This window comes from Lacerta agilis, chromosome 12 (assembly GCF_009819535.1).
Source record: "Lacerta agilis isolate rLacAgi1 chromosome 12, rLacAgi1.pri, whole genome shotgun sequence".
Taxonomy (NCBI): domain Eukaryota; kingdom Metazoa; phylum Chordata; class Lepidosauria; order Squamata; family Lacertidae; genus Lacerta; species Lacerta agilis.
The window spans coordinates 51,028,151-51,046,532 of NC_046323.1; the positions used below are offsets into that span (position 1 = coordinate 51,028,151).

An 18,382-nucleotide genomic window follows, 5' to 3' on the forward strand; every position below is an offset into this window, starting at 1 on the left:
GTGGACTTCTTCTTTACTTCAATATGCAGGAGCTCAAGGAGGTAGGAAGGGAACTCCTTCAGTCCAAGTGGCTACTCAAAAGCAGAAACTGACGAGCGCAAACACCATGAAAGGCTTTATTCAGTATGTATTTGGTTATGGAGCCCAGCAAGATGAAACAGGCAAAGCATGAAAACCCCAGGAAATAGTTAAGAGATTTTTATTCTAATAGCTTTAATTACAGTGCTTGTTTGTCGAAATGAAAACTGAAAACAAGTATACAAAACAGTTGATTACTGTGTATTGAAAGCAAATAAAGAGATTTTCCACAACACTAAACAAACCAGTTCTGATAGTTCCTCAAGTTAAAGTTTAAACAGCTCCAGCTTCTTCAGTGTTTTATCAAAATACAAAAGAAAAAAAAAGTTAAGAGGTCTTCTCGATGGCAAATCTGAACCTTGCAGTATGAGGGATGTGAAGGGGTTTCCACACATATACAGATATGGGGGTGTCCCAAAAAATGGCATCAAACACTTCTAGAATGGAATGAAACTCCAAACTCTCATGCTTTTAGTATTTCCCCCCCTAAACACTACATTAGGTGGCTTGGATGGCATTTCTTACTTAAGTACAGTACTTGCTGATGACAGAGCTGAGCACTGCTATGGGCTGCTGTACTCTGTGGAAATAATTTGTCTTCTGGAGTACTGTAGTTCTACATGAGAAAAGTCCAAAACACTTGGGGAGGGGGCGACAACAGAACAGGTAAAGGATGGCATCCAAATTAAGACGCAAGAGGAGAAAAACGTTCTTGCCCAAATCTGAGAGAGCACTAGAGGGTCATAGTGTTTTACACGTGCGCCAATTTCTCTTAAGTCTGTGGCCTGAACTGAACTGAACTCTGACTTTAGGAGATCTCACATTCACAAAAAACACAAAAGAGGTTGTCAAGCACAGGAAGATCCAGGATGCTGCTCATTCCATGGATCTATAACATGTTAAATTGCTGGTATTCAAGTTGTTGCAGAACTCACAATGGACATTTTGTTCAAGTGTTTCAGCTTTCCTTCTTTTCTAAAAAAGAAACTGACATCTCCAGGCTAAAAAATAGCCACCAAATCTGGCCTCCCCACAGACCTCGCAAGCCAAGAGGGATTGTATTCAGCTCTAGCGTACAACCAGACAACTGGCAACTTTTATCTGAATCCACTTCAAATCCCTTTCCCAGTACTAAACAGCGAGTTGATTTTCTTTATAATAAAAAAGCTGAGTAATATTGCATAGGAGTACCAGAAACTGTCTCATTGGAAACAAGAACTATTTACATTAAATAAGAAACCTAAACTGTTTTCAGGCTTGGATTTGCCACATGTACAGCATGGTGAAGGACATCCTGTGACAAGAGAAATGAAAACAGCTTCCGGCACTCAATACCACAAAGTAGCATGGTTTGCCACGTTAGAGTAAAGCGAAGGGTGAAGGAGGAGGAGGAGGAGGAAATAAGGAGGGGTGGAGAAAAGAGGGAAAAGAAGAGTATTTTTAGGGCTTCATTTCTGGTTTCGGAGCTGATTGGACAACCAGTCCAGTCCTTCATAGAGACCGTCTCCACTAGTGGCACAGGTGGCCTGGATATACCAGTTCCTGTGGCGAAGAGAATGCAGTCCTAGTTTGTCTGTGATTTCTGCTGCATTCATCGCATTAGGCAGGTCCTGAAAAATGGAAGCAATTTGCTTTAGAAAATGGATTTTTGCTTCCTTTAGAGAATTCACAGGAAGAATCTGCAACATACAGTTCAAATGTGGCATAATGGTAAGATGCTGCACTGACCATTAATCTGTGCGATCCGGACTACAGTGTGATATAGACAGAACCAGATCTGGTTCCCCGAGGCCAAAGACATCCTTGTGCTCTCACATGGCTTGCAACAGTAGCAACCCACCCTTCTCAATCCAGTGAGCACACAGAAGGTCCATAGTACAGATCATGACAAGAGGGCAATTTTGAATCTGGCAGTACAGTAGATGCAGCATGCAAAATTCCTAAGTTGTCTTAAGTGTGGTGGAGAAAGTGATGAAAAATTGAGACTTGTAAAGGCAACAGAAGCAGATCCTCTGGGATATCCATATAGTCCTCTAAATTCATACTCTGTCAGATATTTTTGGTACTTTTAAACCCCTACATAATGGCATTGTGGTGCCACAACTCCAATTTGTTTGGAGATGCAGCAGTTTGGGAAAGTCAACAAAGAACCACACTTTTAGAATGGTAAAATCATATGTTTTGTGTTGCAAGGGAAGTCCCGGGGGCTCCTTAATGCAATTATGCCATGCAAGAGACCATACATTTTACTTCTGAAATCTTTCAGTAATATTATTTCCAGCCCACTGCCGACAGCAAAGCCCACAGACATAGGCATAACCAACAGAGGGTGACTGGAAGGTGAGAACTCCTACAGCCCACCACCACAACTGGAGGCAAAGGGAACCCTGGGGGACCATTCTGGCTGTGTTGTTCACGATCACTTACCTGTTTGTTAGCAAACACTAAAAGGACAGCATCTCTGAGCTCATCTTCTGCCAACATTCTCATAAGTTCTTCTCGGGCCTCATTGACTCTCTCTCTGTCGTTACTATCAACCACAAAGATCAAACCTACAAAGGAAACAACAGTTGTTTACGTGGTGAGGCATGGAGACAGCCTTTCTGAAAGGAAGTTTTAAGCATGGAACTAGGTCTATTGTCATAAAAATGTGTCTATACCAATAGGCACTGGCAATCTATAATGTAATTTAAATCAAATTCACTGCAGTTACGGGGCTAAAGCTAGCCACACAGCAATCAAGTAATAGTGAACTATGTGAAGAAGCCATTTATTCAATTTAGAAATCAAGTATTGCTTTTGATCATGCCAATGGAGGTACAGTGGTGCCCCGCTAGACGAATGCCTCGCAAGACGAAAAACTCGCTAGACGAAGGCATTCGTCTAGCGGAAGGCTGCCCCGCAGGACGAAAAAGTCTATGGGGCTGCCTCACAAGACGAAAATTTTTCGTCTTTTTTTTCCGTCTAGCGAAAAAAAGTAGAGGTACCACTGTATATGGAAAAAAGTCACAAACTTGAGAACTCGCACAGCTTCATTTACAGAATAAGCATGGAGAAGCTACATGACATTACAACATAGGAGTACCTGAAATGATGCCCTCAACAATCTACTCTTAATACCCAGATTACTCTAGAAGGGCAGCAAAATGCTGATTGAATGCTTCTTGAGATTCTGCCAAAATGACTGACTTTCTTACTTCGCAGGATAAAAGCCAATGTCTAGTATTTTACTTATGAAAGGCAGCCAATAGACGAGGCACAAATGACCACCTGAATTCATGGCTGAGAAAACATCTGACTCTTTTGACTTCCTGGCCTAAAGCTCGCTTTAGTGCCATGATGCTGCTGTGGCAACCTTATTATACATGTCCAGGTACATAGGAAGCCACCATATACTGTAAGTTCATCTAACTCAATTTTGTTTACATAGATTGGCAGTGGACCTCCTGGATTTCAGTCAGGATTTTGTCAGCCCTACCTAGATACTCCAGGAAACTTAACCTGGAACCTTCTGCATGCAAGGCATGTGCTCTACCACTAAGCTATGGCTCCAACCAGAACCATGAAGGATTCATAGACAAAACAAGTATGGTGGGCTGGTTTTCTGTGCAGAAACGAGTATATCATCTTGTTTTTTCCAGTGATTCTAGCTCTCGGGTCACAACAACGTTGACACCATAAGACAAAGCAGCCTCAGCAAGGATTTCAAAAGCAGTGAGACAACAGCCAAGAATGTCAAGTTATGCGTCCACATCACTGATGCAGCAGCTCCTGTGCTTAAAGGTAAACTGTGAAAGCAAAACACATGCTGATCTGTCACAGCCTTTGCTAAGTCAGCCCCAAGGGCTGAAAGAGAGTCTCATAAAACAGATACAAGATTTAACGTACACAGCAATAACTTCGCTAAAAGATCATGAAGCTAACAATCAATAGGCCGCCAAGTGATCTGAAAGTGGTTTTCATTATACAAATTACATACCCTCAGCTACAACATGCTAGCAGGTTTAGAGAGTTGCCTTCAGTTTTCCCTGGAATTGTTCTATTCAAAGAAAGGGATACTTGGCTAGTGTTGCTGACGTGAACACGTCCATGGGTTCAATTTGGCCCACAAAAGGCCTTCAATTGTTCCCTGGGGTGATATGGAGGAGTTACACACAGGTGCACAGCTACTTTAAACCAATGTATGGCAAAAACTGCTGCAGAAGCTGGAGAGGGGACAATTGGGCAAGCTTGCTAGGCACTCCTCTTGTTTGCCTGCCAAACACTGACACAAAACCTGAAGCCAACACTGAAGGTATTTGTACTGACCATGGCATGCTACTGGAGCTTGTTTTTGTACATCCTGTGGAAAGGAATCATATAGAATCTAGAGATTATTTTTTGGGAACACAGAAGCTGTCTTTTGCAGAAAGAATCAGAAGACTGGCCGTTGTATCTAGCTCTTTACTGTCTGACAACAGCTCTTCAGGGTTTCAGACAGCAGTGTCTCTCAATCTCCGTTGGAGATGCTAGAGATGGAACCTAGTTTTTCTTTTTGCAGGCAAAACTAGGGTTCTGATTTAGGGGAATGCAACTGTTGGCATACTTGCAAAGAAAACACTCAAAATGCAATTGCAAGGGTTATGTCACATATGTGAATGAACTAAGATAACCTAAGCTGGTGCAGAATGGAGATGTCCTATCTTGATACTTGTGCTAAGAAAACACTCCCTATTGCAAGTTTCACATTCTGAATGACAAAGGTCTGTAAAGACCTAAAGACATCAGTACTAGACAGGTAGCTGACAGGTTTACTTCATACTATCAACATAGTTATGGAGTAACTGAAGATGCCTGAGTGGATCTCTATAAATACAAAAAAAGGATATGGTCATTTACAGAAAATAGCTCACCTTGTGTATTCTGGAAATAATGGCGCCAGAGTGGCCTGATCTTATCCTGACCACCTACATCCCACACTGTGAAGCTAATGTTCTTGTATTCTACAGTTTCTACATTGAAACCTGAAACAAAAAAGTGGGAGAAAAGTTGAGCAGTTAACAAGTGAAACAGCATGCTCATCCATATAACCTAAATTAAGGTATAGAAGGAAATGGTTAAATTCAATTATATGCTTCTTACCCCACACACAATCTCCTAACTGGTCCACATTTTAAAAGCCAGTCTTAAAATGTATATTCACAATATACACTAATACCTCCCCATCAAATATATACTTCATAAGGAGGAAACAGCTTATTTAACACAAATTTTTGCATCTGAAATGGCAAGTCAGTGAGCTACTATAGTCCAAAGAGCTGAATTGTATTGAAGGCCACACTGAAAATATATTGCCAAGTGAAGAGCCATTAGGAAGTTAGAATACGTAATTGCACCTAAATATTATTCACTTGTCATTTTCATAAGCATATAGGCCAAGCTTCACGTATTACAGTGGTACCTCCAGTTGCTGATGGGATCCATTCCGGAGCTCTGGTCGGATCCCGAGGTTTCCGCAAGCGGAGGTGCCTGTTTTGCGCATGCATGCGCCGCATAGAGTGCTTCTGAGCATGCGGCAAAACCCGGAAAAATACTTCCGGGTTTGCCGCTTTCACAACCTGAAGTTAACGTAAGCCGAGGTTCTACTGTATCTCGCAATGTTTCTTCTTTCAAATGTTTGCCACAGGATTTTAATAGATTTACAGTATGGCACCTCTCCTATGGCTAGTTTCTCACATTTAAAATGGAAATAAACATGGTTAGTGACCAAATGCTTATTTCACCTGGGTAACAAGTGCATCATCACAGACATATGCAGACCAACCATATGCAAGTTTACTCAACAGTACTGTCAGTCTGTGTACAATTCCAATCTTTATCTCCTTTTAAATATGTTTAAAACAGTCACATATTTGTAAAGGGAAGCTGCTTAACATCTTACCTATAGTAGGGATGGTAGTTACTATTTCACCGAGCTTAAGTTTGTACAATATAGTAGTCTTTCCTGCAGCATCCAGCCCGACCATAAGTATGCGCATCTCTTTTTTGCCAAAAAGGCCTTTGAAGAGGTTAGCGAAAATATTTCCCATGCTTAAGTCTGGTGCTCACTCACTGGCCAAAGAAATCTAGGAGAAAATAAATTCAAAACAGTTAGTTCTGTACAGTGTGATGATCACACCCAGCTCAATCCTTAGGAGTAAAAGCCCCCTGAAACTCAGTGAGATCTATTTCCAAGTGTTAAGTGTGAAACAATGGAGGCTCAATGCAGAGCAGAAGTTTAGATTGGAAAGGTCATTTTCAATGGTGGGTTCTCAGCTTTGGATACTGCAAAAAGACCAACAGTAAAAGATACTTTTAACACAAGACACACAAAATGGGTTTTGTAGGAGACTGCAAGTAGTATGACTATCTTGGCCAGTTTGGGGGAAGGGAGGGGGGAGAGAAGAAAGAAGCTTGAGGAATTCCCACCATCCAGCTTGAATGGTAGCCCCTCCCTCTCCCATCACAGGGCCTTATGCAGAAGCATTTTGTTTTGAATGGAGTGAGAAATGACAACTTCTTCTAAACAAATGTCTTTTCCATTCTACTGCATTTTTTTAAATCAATGCTTGTTGTTAAAGAATCTTACATAAACTTTGTGAGGTCTGCCTGAAAAAGGTTGTATGGATACCATAAATGAAAAGTTTGCTGCAGCAAATGCTTCTCATATTCTTCAGTATATAGTATTCTAGAGAAACCATTCAAAGTGTACAAGAAACTTATTTGTTTATACTACTGTACTGCTTCACACAGATGTGAACATGAAATCATTATTACATCAAAACACAGAAAATGACCACTGGATTTAGAGAATGTCATGCCTATTTCACAACTTATTCCTACTGATTTTCAAGCACTTTTTATTTTGTAACCAAACCTTGTAACAAGCAAGGCAAGGCACCAACAAAGGAGCAGTAGGGCGAGGACACCCCCCAAGTTACTCTGAGATAGCATAACAAGACTGTATTTACAGTATTGTTGGCAACCATGTAAGTCTTACAACTTGAAATACATTGTGAACCTAAATATACTGGATTGTATCTAACCAAGCAGTCCCATTAGCACAAGGACTTCCACTTGCACACTAGAGCTCCCCCCCTTCTTGTGCCCCCACCCTGACAATATGCAGAATAAATTTGGGGGCCACACAGGGGGAGGAGAGGTTGTGTTGCAAAATCCTAGTGCTAAAATGACTAACATCCAGGTTTTAAAATGTCTGGAGTAAAGCATAATGCTACCAATTTCCAGCATTTTAAAAATTGTCATACATATGCTATAGTAACAAGGAAGTTAGTATCATTAGCAGGAATGTCATAATAAAAGATTATTCCACTTTCCTTAACAGGAAAAATAAAATAAAATGTGCCTCACTAATCCACACCACACTAGGCACCACTTCTCCAAAATTAGGATTGACTTGATAATTCAGAGATGGAAAAATCAGATTCCAGCAGTGCCATTCGTACAAAAGGGTAAAACACTGTTTCAAAATTCCACACACCCCCCAGCATTAATTGCTTGTCTTGAAAAAAACATTACCTTTATTTAGCAACGGATTTCACTGTGGCAGCCAAAAAGAACATTTTATATACAGTGAGTCAACACAGGGATCACACCTTTATTACACTTACACACACAAAGATCAGGAGTAACATCGTGACTAGTTCATATTAGCAATACAGCTTTTTCCTAGAGCTTCAGTCATTCTCTCTGTCACCAGAGGAACAAACAACAATCCTTATTTGGTTAGAGGAAGGGCCTTGTAGGAGTGAAAAACAAGTCCTGCTTTCTGGCCATGGTTTCTCCATGACAGCTTTTAACTCTCTGCCTGCACCTTGTGAAGGTGCACAGCCCTTCCAATGCTCTGCAACTTACCCATTTTCTCTTTTGCTCCACAACTAAATACTAACCTAGCAGAAAATGCAATTATCTATATTATTGTAATAAGTATGTATCAATGCTCTTAGGTCACTGGGAAATGGCTTTAAATCAAACTCAACTATGTTACCCTGGGACATCACTTTTCTTTTGAAGATGATGCCCTGAATATTCCATGTTTTCTTACAAAACATATTCCACATGCTTGCTAGGAGTGCCCCAAAGATAATCAATCCATACATTTCACATTTCAGCTTTGCAAATTAACACATCCTATCAACTTTGTTAGGACAAGCTGACGGTATAACATGGTAGTCACACAATGTTCAGTTTCCTGCAGATCACTGTCAACACCACTGAACAGCTGCTAATTGCATTTCCAAAAGTATGACTCTCAAGAATGCTTCAGGAAACAAAGACACTTCAAAAATAACAAAGAAAAGATTGATGGCCAAAATAAAAAAACCTGCATTATCTTCATAGTTTTCTGTATTTTGAGATTAAACCCCTGCTTTTAAACATGCCAGACACTAAGCACGATATGAAACTCATGAGAAAACTGCACATACCAGGGGCTCAGTTACCTTTGCTTCAAATACCACCAAATATATTAACTTTATGCAGCAACAAAACTGAGAAGCCACCACTTACCTGGTGCCATGATCAATGGCATAAATCAACTACAAACATTTAGGTGAGTAGTTATTAACATCAGTTCAGCATAGAGTACAGTGTGGGAATCTTTCCTAGGAACTTCTATTCACTGCCACACAGTGAATTCTAACTGCATGCACCCATGCTTAGATCAGAGGAGGGGAACCTGCAGCACTCCAGGTTCCATCAGCTCTAGCCAGCATGGCTGTATGATGCAGTTCAACATTTAGAAGCCCACAGGTTCCTCAGCCATGGTTCAGGCAGAAGCTGCATGCAACACTCTTAATACCTGACTATTGTGTGCCCATAACAGCTTATTTCACACAGTCCATACATATCGTTGCATAGTTGTTTCTAAACTACACATGGAATCTTTGTAGCTCAATTGCCTCTGGCTGTTTACAGTATTTAAGATAACATCAAAACTAAAATATTTATGCATCACAGCTGTGTGTACATTTATACTTAAAATCTCAACCCCATAACTCTTAATTCTACAGACTTCAGGAAGGCTACTCTGGAGTTGGAAAAGACTCATTTTCAGGTAAAAATCATTATTATGCAATAGTTCATTGCAGCATTTCTTGACCATTTTGGAACTTCACAAAACTATAAATTAAGTGTTAAAATAGTGCTATGGAGAGGAGAGTACAATATGCAACAGCCACCACCACATATACTTTATTCACTATAACAGGGGTAGGCAACCTAAGGCCTGTGGGCCGGATGCGGCCCAATTGCCTTCTCAATCCAGCCTGCGGAGGGTCCAGGAATCAGCATCTTTTTACATGAGTAGAATGTGTCCTTTTATTTCAAATGCATCTCTGGGTTATTTGTGGAGCACAGGAATTCGTTCATCCCCCCCTCCCCAAAGTATAGTCCAGCCCACCACATGATCTGAGGGCGGTGGACCGGCCCATGGCTGAAAAAGGTTGCTGACCCCTGCACTATAACTTATGGACTGCAGGCTGGTGTGAACTTCATACAGGGAAATGTTATTTCATATTTAGCACTCCCTATAATAGCAGACATGTATGTATATCCATTGCATCCAAAGGAAGTTTGGGGCGAGAGACTTGTTTAATGGTAAAGGTAAAGGTACCCCGACCGTTAGGTCCAGCCGCGGACGACTCTGGGGTTGCACGCTCATCTCGCTCTATAGGCCATGGGAGTCAGCGAAACCAGAGCAGCGCATGGAAACGCCATTTACCTTCCCACCGGAGCGGTACCTATTTATCTACTTGCACTTGACATGCTTTCGAACTGCTAGGTGAGCACGAGCTGGGACCGAACAACAGGAGCTCACCCCGTCACAGGGATTCGAACCGCCGACCTCCTGATCGGCAAGTCCTAGGCTCTGTGGTTTAAACCACAGCACCACCCGCGTCCCACTTGTTCAATGGTAGAGAGCCCTTTATTCTTAAGAAAATACAGCAGCAGGGTCTTTTAACACCCCTTGCCTCCCGTTTGCCTATGTATATTGGCAGCAAGCTGGCATAAGGAGCTCCCTGGCAGTAAGTCTCTGGGTCTCAAACATCTTCTGCTTTCAAAGTCATAACAATTAGTAAAAGAGAACACACTGTGATATCACTGTGTGGTAGAGTTTCCTATTACTGCTTCACTTGCTCATTTGCAGGGGCAGGGAAACCATCCAATTCAATGACTTCACATTCCATGGTCTTTACTAGCTGTTACAGGAAGAGGAAGATATTTCATAGGGCTGCTGCTTCTGGAAGCATCTATCTATCCTGCATAATGTCTAGTTTAGTCCCAAACATATATTTCAATAATTCTATAGCTCTTTTAACACACTTTTTCGGCTCTTGCACAGGAAAGCAGATTGCTAGATACAGATACATGGTGCAACACTCCACAATAAAAAACCTCTGCATGTTCATTTGTGACCAGCAATGAAACCTAAATGGATTGCACCTAGACAAGTAAGGAGCATAAACAGCACACAGGCCTAGAGCAAAATACTTTCTTGCAGTAAATGGCTTAAAAATTAAGCTGCATTAATTGTTACTCAGCACGGAAAGGTACTGAGATGCCTATGAAAAAGGAATTTGAGAATGGAAATATTAGCATGTGGTATTTCACTTCTCCAAAAAATTACTTAGAAATAATATTGTTGGATTTTTGCATACTGCAATAAAGACTGCTGAATAAATTTAAAAAGTTGCAAAAGCTGGAAGCTTACTAAAACTCCTTGCCTAAAAGTTGCAAAAAGAGGCTCAGTGACATTTCAAGGCTGGACAGCTGACATAGCAAAATATTCAAGTTAGTAAAAGGAATTCCTGCAGATCAGTTTAATGGAACTTCACTTTCACATTCTATCCCGACAGTGGCCATAAGGCATAATCACAGTTACTCTGATTAGATGTTAATACTGTACTGAATTTTTGTCCTGCAGAAATGATGGCAAGATCCATTCATTGATATGTCTTCCCAGCCATATGCATGGTACATTAAAGGTGACACCCAGGGAACAACACTCACTGCATTTAAAGCCCCATTTACCTTCAGTGCAATTCTATACATGTTTACTCAGAACTACCGGTATGTCAGACTGAGTTACATGGTGCTCACTCCAAGCTAAATAGGTATAAGATTATAGCAATTCAGAAAAGAATATCCAGCTGTTCTCCAATCCTATAAAATAACCATGTTTTAAAATGAATCCTAATTAGACGATACATGATTCAAAGTCTTAATGAAAAAACAATTACGTCATAAAATATGTTAAAATACATTTGAATTTGAAACGAATAGGACAATGATAGAGACTCTTACCATATCAGGGTATAAGAAAAGCAAATGATTGCTAACTGCTCAGACAATAAATGCTCCTGAGCTAGGGTATCAAGATTCCCCCATAAGGTCTATTTCCCAATTTCAAATGGGAAGCAAGCAGCACTTAGCCAGCTATTTTAGGTATGATAGTAACACAGGCATTCATATTTTGTTTTCAAATGATCTCTTTCTACAGCACCAGATCTCTCATAGCATGAGCATATTATATCTTGCTTGGTCAAATAAGTCACGTAACAGGTCAAGGAGAAGATTAATTGAACAGTTTCATGACAAAATATTTTTGTCATGAAAGAATTTGAACTTTTAATATTACCCAGACAGTGGGAAAATGTACTAGCTTCAATACCCAAGGTGTCATTAGATTTAAAATTAAGACTACCAGTAATAGAACAGAAAATATTTAGAGTTTATTGGACCCTTTACGGTTGTATAAAAAGGGTTAGCTAAGATAGCTCAGTGTTGGAAATGTGGCAAGGAAAACATATTTGTACAGTGTTCTTTACTTAAGAAGTTTTGGGAGAAAGTGCTAGACTGTGTAACTATGACTGTGCAGAAAAAGTTAAATCTTTCAGAGGAGAATATTTTATTGAACTATATACCTGCAGTATGTAAATTATCAACGGGACAACGGAAATTGATTTTCTGTGCCCTAATGTTGGCCAAGAGATTGATATTGAGGAAGTGGAAAAACAAAGATATGATACCCTTCACTCAATGGACTGATATGACATAACTGGCAATTTATGATCGGACTGCTTACAGGCACAGACTCTGTATGGATAAATACAATAACATTTTGAATGAGCTTATACAAAATGCAGTATGCTATTAACATTTAGATAAGCACTAGGACAATAGCACTACACTAATTTATGCAAGAATGTATGGGAACATCACATATTGCTATTTGTGTATATTTTCACTTTTATATGTTTCTCATTTTTCTCCCTCTCACTTTTCCTTTTTTTCTGTATCACTTTACTTCTTTTAACTGAAATCACCTTAATAAAATATAAATACTAAAAAAGACAAATTATTTTTGCAAAAGTAGTGCTTAGAGTAGCTGAGATTCCCTCCAAAGGCAGGCTAATCTGAAAAAAATTTAAAATGGTTAGTTATGCCTTATTTGAATGCTTCCTTTTGTCTAAAGAATGGACTTCACGCAATGCATACATACCTTACCTGGTTGGGGCAATAAGTCACTACCTTAAAAGTGGTTGAAAAAAGATTAGAAAAAAACTCATGAAAAGCAAGTTTAGCAATGACTAATAGCTCTGACTGCTAAATAGGACCTCAATGTTTTCAAAGGCAGCATACCTTTGACCCTAGGACTCAATAAGCAGCAGCTCATATGGTCAGTTTGTAATCTTCCCAGAGATCTCTGGCTGTTCCACTATTGAAAACAGAATGCCGAAGAGATGGACATTGGCCTCATCCAGCAGGGCAATTATTGTATGGAGTCTGCTTGGAGAATTAGAGGCACAATGAACGTGATTTTGTTCCATACAAGTTTATCATACATGAGCTATAAAGAAAGAAACCTCATTACAACAAAGGGGTATTTGATGCTTATACTTCCAACCATACAACATGCTTCTTCTATAAAGTCTAAAATAAGACTAAAATGTATTAAAAGTGCAATTCTGGTGCACAATATTAGAAACTAGGGAAAATATTAGAAACTAGGGAAAAAATAAATAGTAACTTCACTGAATTACTTCATAATCTGAGATTAATGATACCTGTAAGAGATAGCACTACTTTATAACAGGGCTGATTAACCCCAGGAACAAAGGTCTGATACAGTTTCCCAGCAATTTTTTCTGCACCACCTCCCAAACCACATGGATTTGGGTGACAATGGGAAAAGCAGAAGAAAAGACAGCATGCAGTGGGGTAGAGAAGTTTAAATGTTCCCATCCAACTTAGTGCTGTGATGGGGATGCAAATTATTAGCTCTACAATTTGAAGTGCTCGTTTTGACTTGTAAAACCTTGCATGGCTCAGGGCCCCAAAACTTTTCCCTGTATGGGCCTACCCAGATCCTGAGATCAACACCCAAGGCCTTTCTCTGTGTGCACCTGCCAAGAGATGTCTGGAAAAAGAAACACAGGTCTTCTCTGTGACAGCCTGACTATGGAAAACTGTCTAGAGCAGAGGAAGTCAACCTTTTTATACCTACCACCCACTAATGCATCTTTCTTGATGGTAAAATTTCCTTACCACCCACCAGTGCGTGATGGAAGGAGGATTCAGCTTGTGCCGTAGAACCCACTACCACCCGCCTAGAATCCTGAAATGCCCACTAGTAGGGACCAGGTTGACAACCCCTGGTCTAGAGGGAAGCTTGTGTGGTGCTGAATTGTCATGTCTTCAGGCAATATTCAGCATATTTATTTCCCCAAGGAATTTGGATAGCACCAGTGGTCCTGCATTTGGTGGCTATTATATGTCCATTTATGTGTTGGATGTGCTGTGTGTCAAACTTAATTTTTTTTCTGGGATAAACACTGCAGTATAACGGTTCTGTACTGCTATTCGTCATTCTTTTGATAATATTTTTTTATATTTAGATCACCTTTCCACCTAGGAGCTGAAGGTGGCATACATGGCTCTCCTCCAATTTCCCCCACTAACAGCAACCCTGCAGGGTAGATTAGGGGGAGACACAATGTCTGGCTCAAGGTCACCCAGTCAGCTTTATAGCTGAGTGGCAATTTGAATCCTGGTATCCTAGATTTAGTGCTTTGGGACTTTACCTGTTTTGTGAAGAAACTGACATATGTAACTTAAAGTAAACTAATAAACACCTTAGTCACCAGATTGATAATTGATGCAATGATGACAACTCCTCTTTTGATTTGTGTGTCTGCAAGTGTACATGCATATTGTGTATGTGTGAGCAGAATATGAGGGTGGAGTGGCCACATCCACCACTGGCATGTGGCCAAGGGTTGGATACATGTGAATGCCTTGGGCCAAAAAAGATCACCCACACTCACTTTTTGAGTTACAGGTGGGTAGCCGTGTTGGTCTGCCATAGTCAAAACAAAATCGAAAATTCGGTATCTGAAGAAGTGTGCATGCACACGAAAGCTCATACCAGGAACAAACTCAGTTGGTCTCTAAGGTGCTACTAGAAAGAATTTTCACTTTTTGAGGAGTGTGGAGTACCTTGGTAAGAACTCTACAACCACTTCAACAGTTAACCTTTTTCTAACCTCAGAAATAATGAGTGTTTCCAGTTAAGGCTTCTTGGTGTGCCCAACCCAAGTAAGAAACTTGAAGTTGAAGACGACAACCGACAAGGTCAAAGGATAAACAATGAAGCTGGTTGATTTTATGGCCCACAAAGTTTTAATACAATGATAAGTACAACCTCATGCTACGGTGTAAGCTGATACTTCCCTGAAGGAGTTTGCACAACAGACAGTGCCTGTTTCCTTGTGGTCGAAAGGACAGCAAAGTTCTTATGGCTGACTAATCCAACCTCCCATATGACAACAATGTAATCAGTGTTAGAAACTAAGTTATGAAAGCTAGGAGCTAAATGGCACCTTAAACCTAGGTTATTGGTGCAACAAGGGAATGTCTAGGCACAGTTTTTAAATAACAAGAATACAAAACTGAATGAACTGCAGCTAAAATATTATGTTCATTTTTCACATGCTCTAGTCCTTCCCCTGCCCACCCCCCAATACAGTGGTACCTCTGGTTACGAACTTAATTTGTTCCGGAGGTCCGTTCTTAACCTGAAACCATTCTTAACCCGCAGTACCACTTTAGCTAACGGGGCCTCCCACTGCCGCTGCGCAATTTCTGTTCTCATCCTGAGGTAAAGTTCTTAACCTGAGGTACTACTTCCGGGTTAGAGGAGTCTGTAACCCGAAGTACCACTGTATTCTTAAGAGGGTCTCTTCCCAGTCTTCAGAGAGTAGCTGGAAGTGGGGAGGCAGAAAAGGTCCTCCTTTCCTTCCACTCTGCAGTTTTAATCTGAAATCTTAAGTGCGGTACTGCTCCCAGAGCTCAGAAACTGCTTGTGCTAATGAAATTCCAGCGCAAAATGCGCCTAAAACAATGCAAGTTTCGAACACTGAATATAATTACTTCATATGTTTAAATATTGCTAATGTTAATGATAATAAAAGTGCCTGCACCAACACAAGAACAATTCTGTTCTAACCCTGCTCCAGCCAATTAAACACTGAATCCCCCAACACAAGGACTGTTATGTAAAATAACCTGTAGAGCGTTTTTTTTTCCATGGCCCTCTTTCACAGAGCTGCTTAGAAACTGCATCTAAAGAAGTTAGTCAGAAGAAAATGAGAGAGAGGAAGAAGGAAAAGTCCGCCTTGTTCTTACACGTCCATATTTCTTGGAATGAGCCAGCACCACACCAACAGTCCTATCAGTGTTCATTCTGGAATATAGACTATATACTATTTGTTCACTGAAGATGTACAGCCAATTTTCCTCAACAAGCACCAAAGTAATTACCTGCACCTCCCCTACACACATTCTCTACTCACAAGCCGTGGAGGCCTTCAACACACTCTCTTACATCCTTAATCCTTTAAATATAGAAAATTAGGCACCACAGTACATGTGAATACAGGAGAGAGTGGGTAATATTCCCCTAACTGTTCGCACAATATCCCCTTCTTAAGTTCAGATACAGGGGCAAGAGTGGATAGATATACACTAGAAAAGGAGGGAGAAACAAAACTGAATGGTTGGGAAAGCTGAACTTCTCTAATCTGGATCCTTCCTTATTCTGTAGGTTTCACCCAACATACCCAAAGAATGCACAGAAACACTTCCTGGATTTTTACACACTTACTTCTAAGCTATAGAATTTAAACTAAAAACATATGTTAAACAATGTTTTTCAAGGAAGGGAAGAGGTCTGTAGAGAACTAAATAATTTAAACAGTATTCATGAATGGAGGACTAAATGTATTGATGTAGAGTTTATTAAGAAATAAAAACACCACCAAACACCTAATGTTTCATTACCAATTACAAGGCATACATAATTAAGAAAGGATATTGACCAGCATTTGGCTGGTATTCCTTCACAGCCAACTTGGAGCTACTTATCCAAAGGGGCCAAGGAGGAAAACATGAGTACCAAACCCCTTCAATGGAAAAACCTATTGCCCTTCCTCATTCCCTCACAGACACAAAGCAGTTCTGTCACTACCATACAGGCTGGCAAAAAACCCAAGTAACTCAATGAAAAATATTTCAACTGAAATTGTTTTAGCTAAAAATATAAGAGGATGGATTGTTGCCAGTAGAGTGCATCTGGTTGCAAAGACGAGCTGTGCCAATGAGTGCAGGATTGCCAATGTTGTAGTGTATTTCGGGGAGGGGGGGGGGCTATGAAATAATTCTATGTAGCAATGAGACTGCTTTATGTGTCTGCTGCATAAAGCCTCAAATCTCAACCCTGGAAATGGTATTATAACCATTTCTCCCCTGGAAATGGTGGACGATGAAGAGCTTTCTGTTCTGCCATTTCACACTTTTTCTGCACTTGCGTAACTTTCTGTCCTGCTGATGAAGTCACCAGTGAGTGACTAAGTGATCAAAATCAGCTTCCCCACCCCATACCCAGAAACCTCGGGATCAACTACAGGAGGCGAAATAAAGGGAGGGAAGACCTGTCCACCTATCCTCTATGTACCCCAAATGTCGAGATCACAAGCTTATTGGGGGATGGGATGGGGGTGTTGCACTCAAACAACTCCTCCAGGGGCTCTAGGCAGCAGGTCACAATGGGGTGTGTCCTCATAGTTATGGGGTTTCCCCCCTTCTAAATCCAGCTTAAACTAAGTAGACATGCCTGTCAATCAAATGTTCAGTCAAAGAGGGTTTTTTAATTTTAATTTTTAAGCTGCTACTTTAGGAAGTAAAGGAAAGCAACGCGAAAGCGAGTCGGGGAGGAGGGTGGAACGAGACATTCCTATACATTTATACGAAGACATAATAATAATAATATAAGTGTTTTAAGGAAGTGCCCAGAGAGTGCGGGGGAAAAAAGAGGAGGTTTGACCACAAGGATAAACAACTGGTTGTTTACAACATTAAAAAAAAAAAATACAACGCGAGGGTCTGGGGGGGGGAGCAGGAAGGGCAGGCGAAGGAGGCCTGGTTGCTTCCTAGCCGTGAGCCGTTACGATTCGATGGTTGGCGAGGACAGCGTTCAAGGGTGGGCCGTTCGGCTACGTCTGGCTTCCCGCGACTATCCAAGCAAGTCTCCCTTCCCGCTTCAGTATTTTTCAGCCTCAGAAGGGCCTCTCTTCCCCCCCCCCTCCCGGCCGCTTCCTCCGCCGAGGCCAAGTCTGCAGTGCGGCCTGCGGCTCCTCCGCTCCCCTCCTAGGCCTGGCGCTAAAGGCCAACGGAGGAATGGCAAGAGGAGAGCCGAATCTCCGGGTGGAATTCCTCGCCATTATTACCACCCTCCCTCGCCCGCCCGGCCCTGAGCTAGGCCCAAGCGCCGGCACCGCCCGCCCGGCCCGGCCCGGCCCGGCCTCTCGCCGCTTCCCCGTCCGCCCTCAGCCTAAAAAAGCAAAGCGGGGCAAAGTGTTGAGGGGTAGCGCTGCTTACCGGGCGGCGTCTCGGTCTGCCTCGCTGCTTTGAACCCGGGGCTGCTCCTTCCCTGCGTTTTTCTCCTCTCTTTTTCTCTTTTCCGTCCCCCCCTCCTCCCCGCCTTCCTTCTTTCTTCCTCCCTTTTCCCTCCCTTCTCTTTCCCTCACTGCGCCCAGGCACACAAGATGGCGGCTCCCGGCGGCCACGTCAGTGCCAGGGAACCTCGCAAAGCACGGCGGGTAGGCAGGGAACTGCTCCCTCTTTCTCTCGGCCTCACTCGCTCGCTCTGTGCGTGCGCGTGGGTGTCCTCCTCCACCACCACCCCTCCCCTCTTTACCTCACGCCG

The 18,382-nt window shown here is 41.6% G+C and overlaps 1 protein-coding gene across 1 annotated transcript; it reads right to left on the reverse strand.

Annotated features, from left to right (window-relative positions):
• Nucleotides 1-183: 183 nt before the first annotated feature.
• ARF1 (ADP ribosylation factor 1) lies at nucleotides 184-18,158 on the reverse strand. Its single transcript, XM_033166295.1, has 5 exons — nucleotides 18,055-18,158; nucleotides 5,999-6,182; nucleotides 4,971-5,081; nucleotides 2,506-2,630; nucleotides 184-1,688 (listed from the first exon to the last, which is right to left on the reverse strand). The coding sequence occupies exons 2-5, from the start codon at nucleotides 6,144-6,146 to the stop codon at nucleotides 1,527-1,529; spliced, it is 546 nt and encodes a 181-aa protein (XP_033022186.1). The 5' UTR covers nucleotides 6,147-6,182; nucleotides 18,055-18,158; the 3' UTR covers nucleotides 184-1,526.
• Between the last annotated feature and the right edge of the window lie 224 nt (nucleotides 18,159-18,382).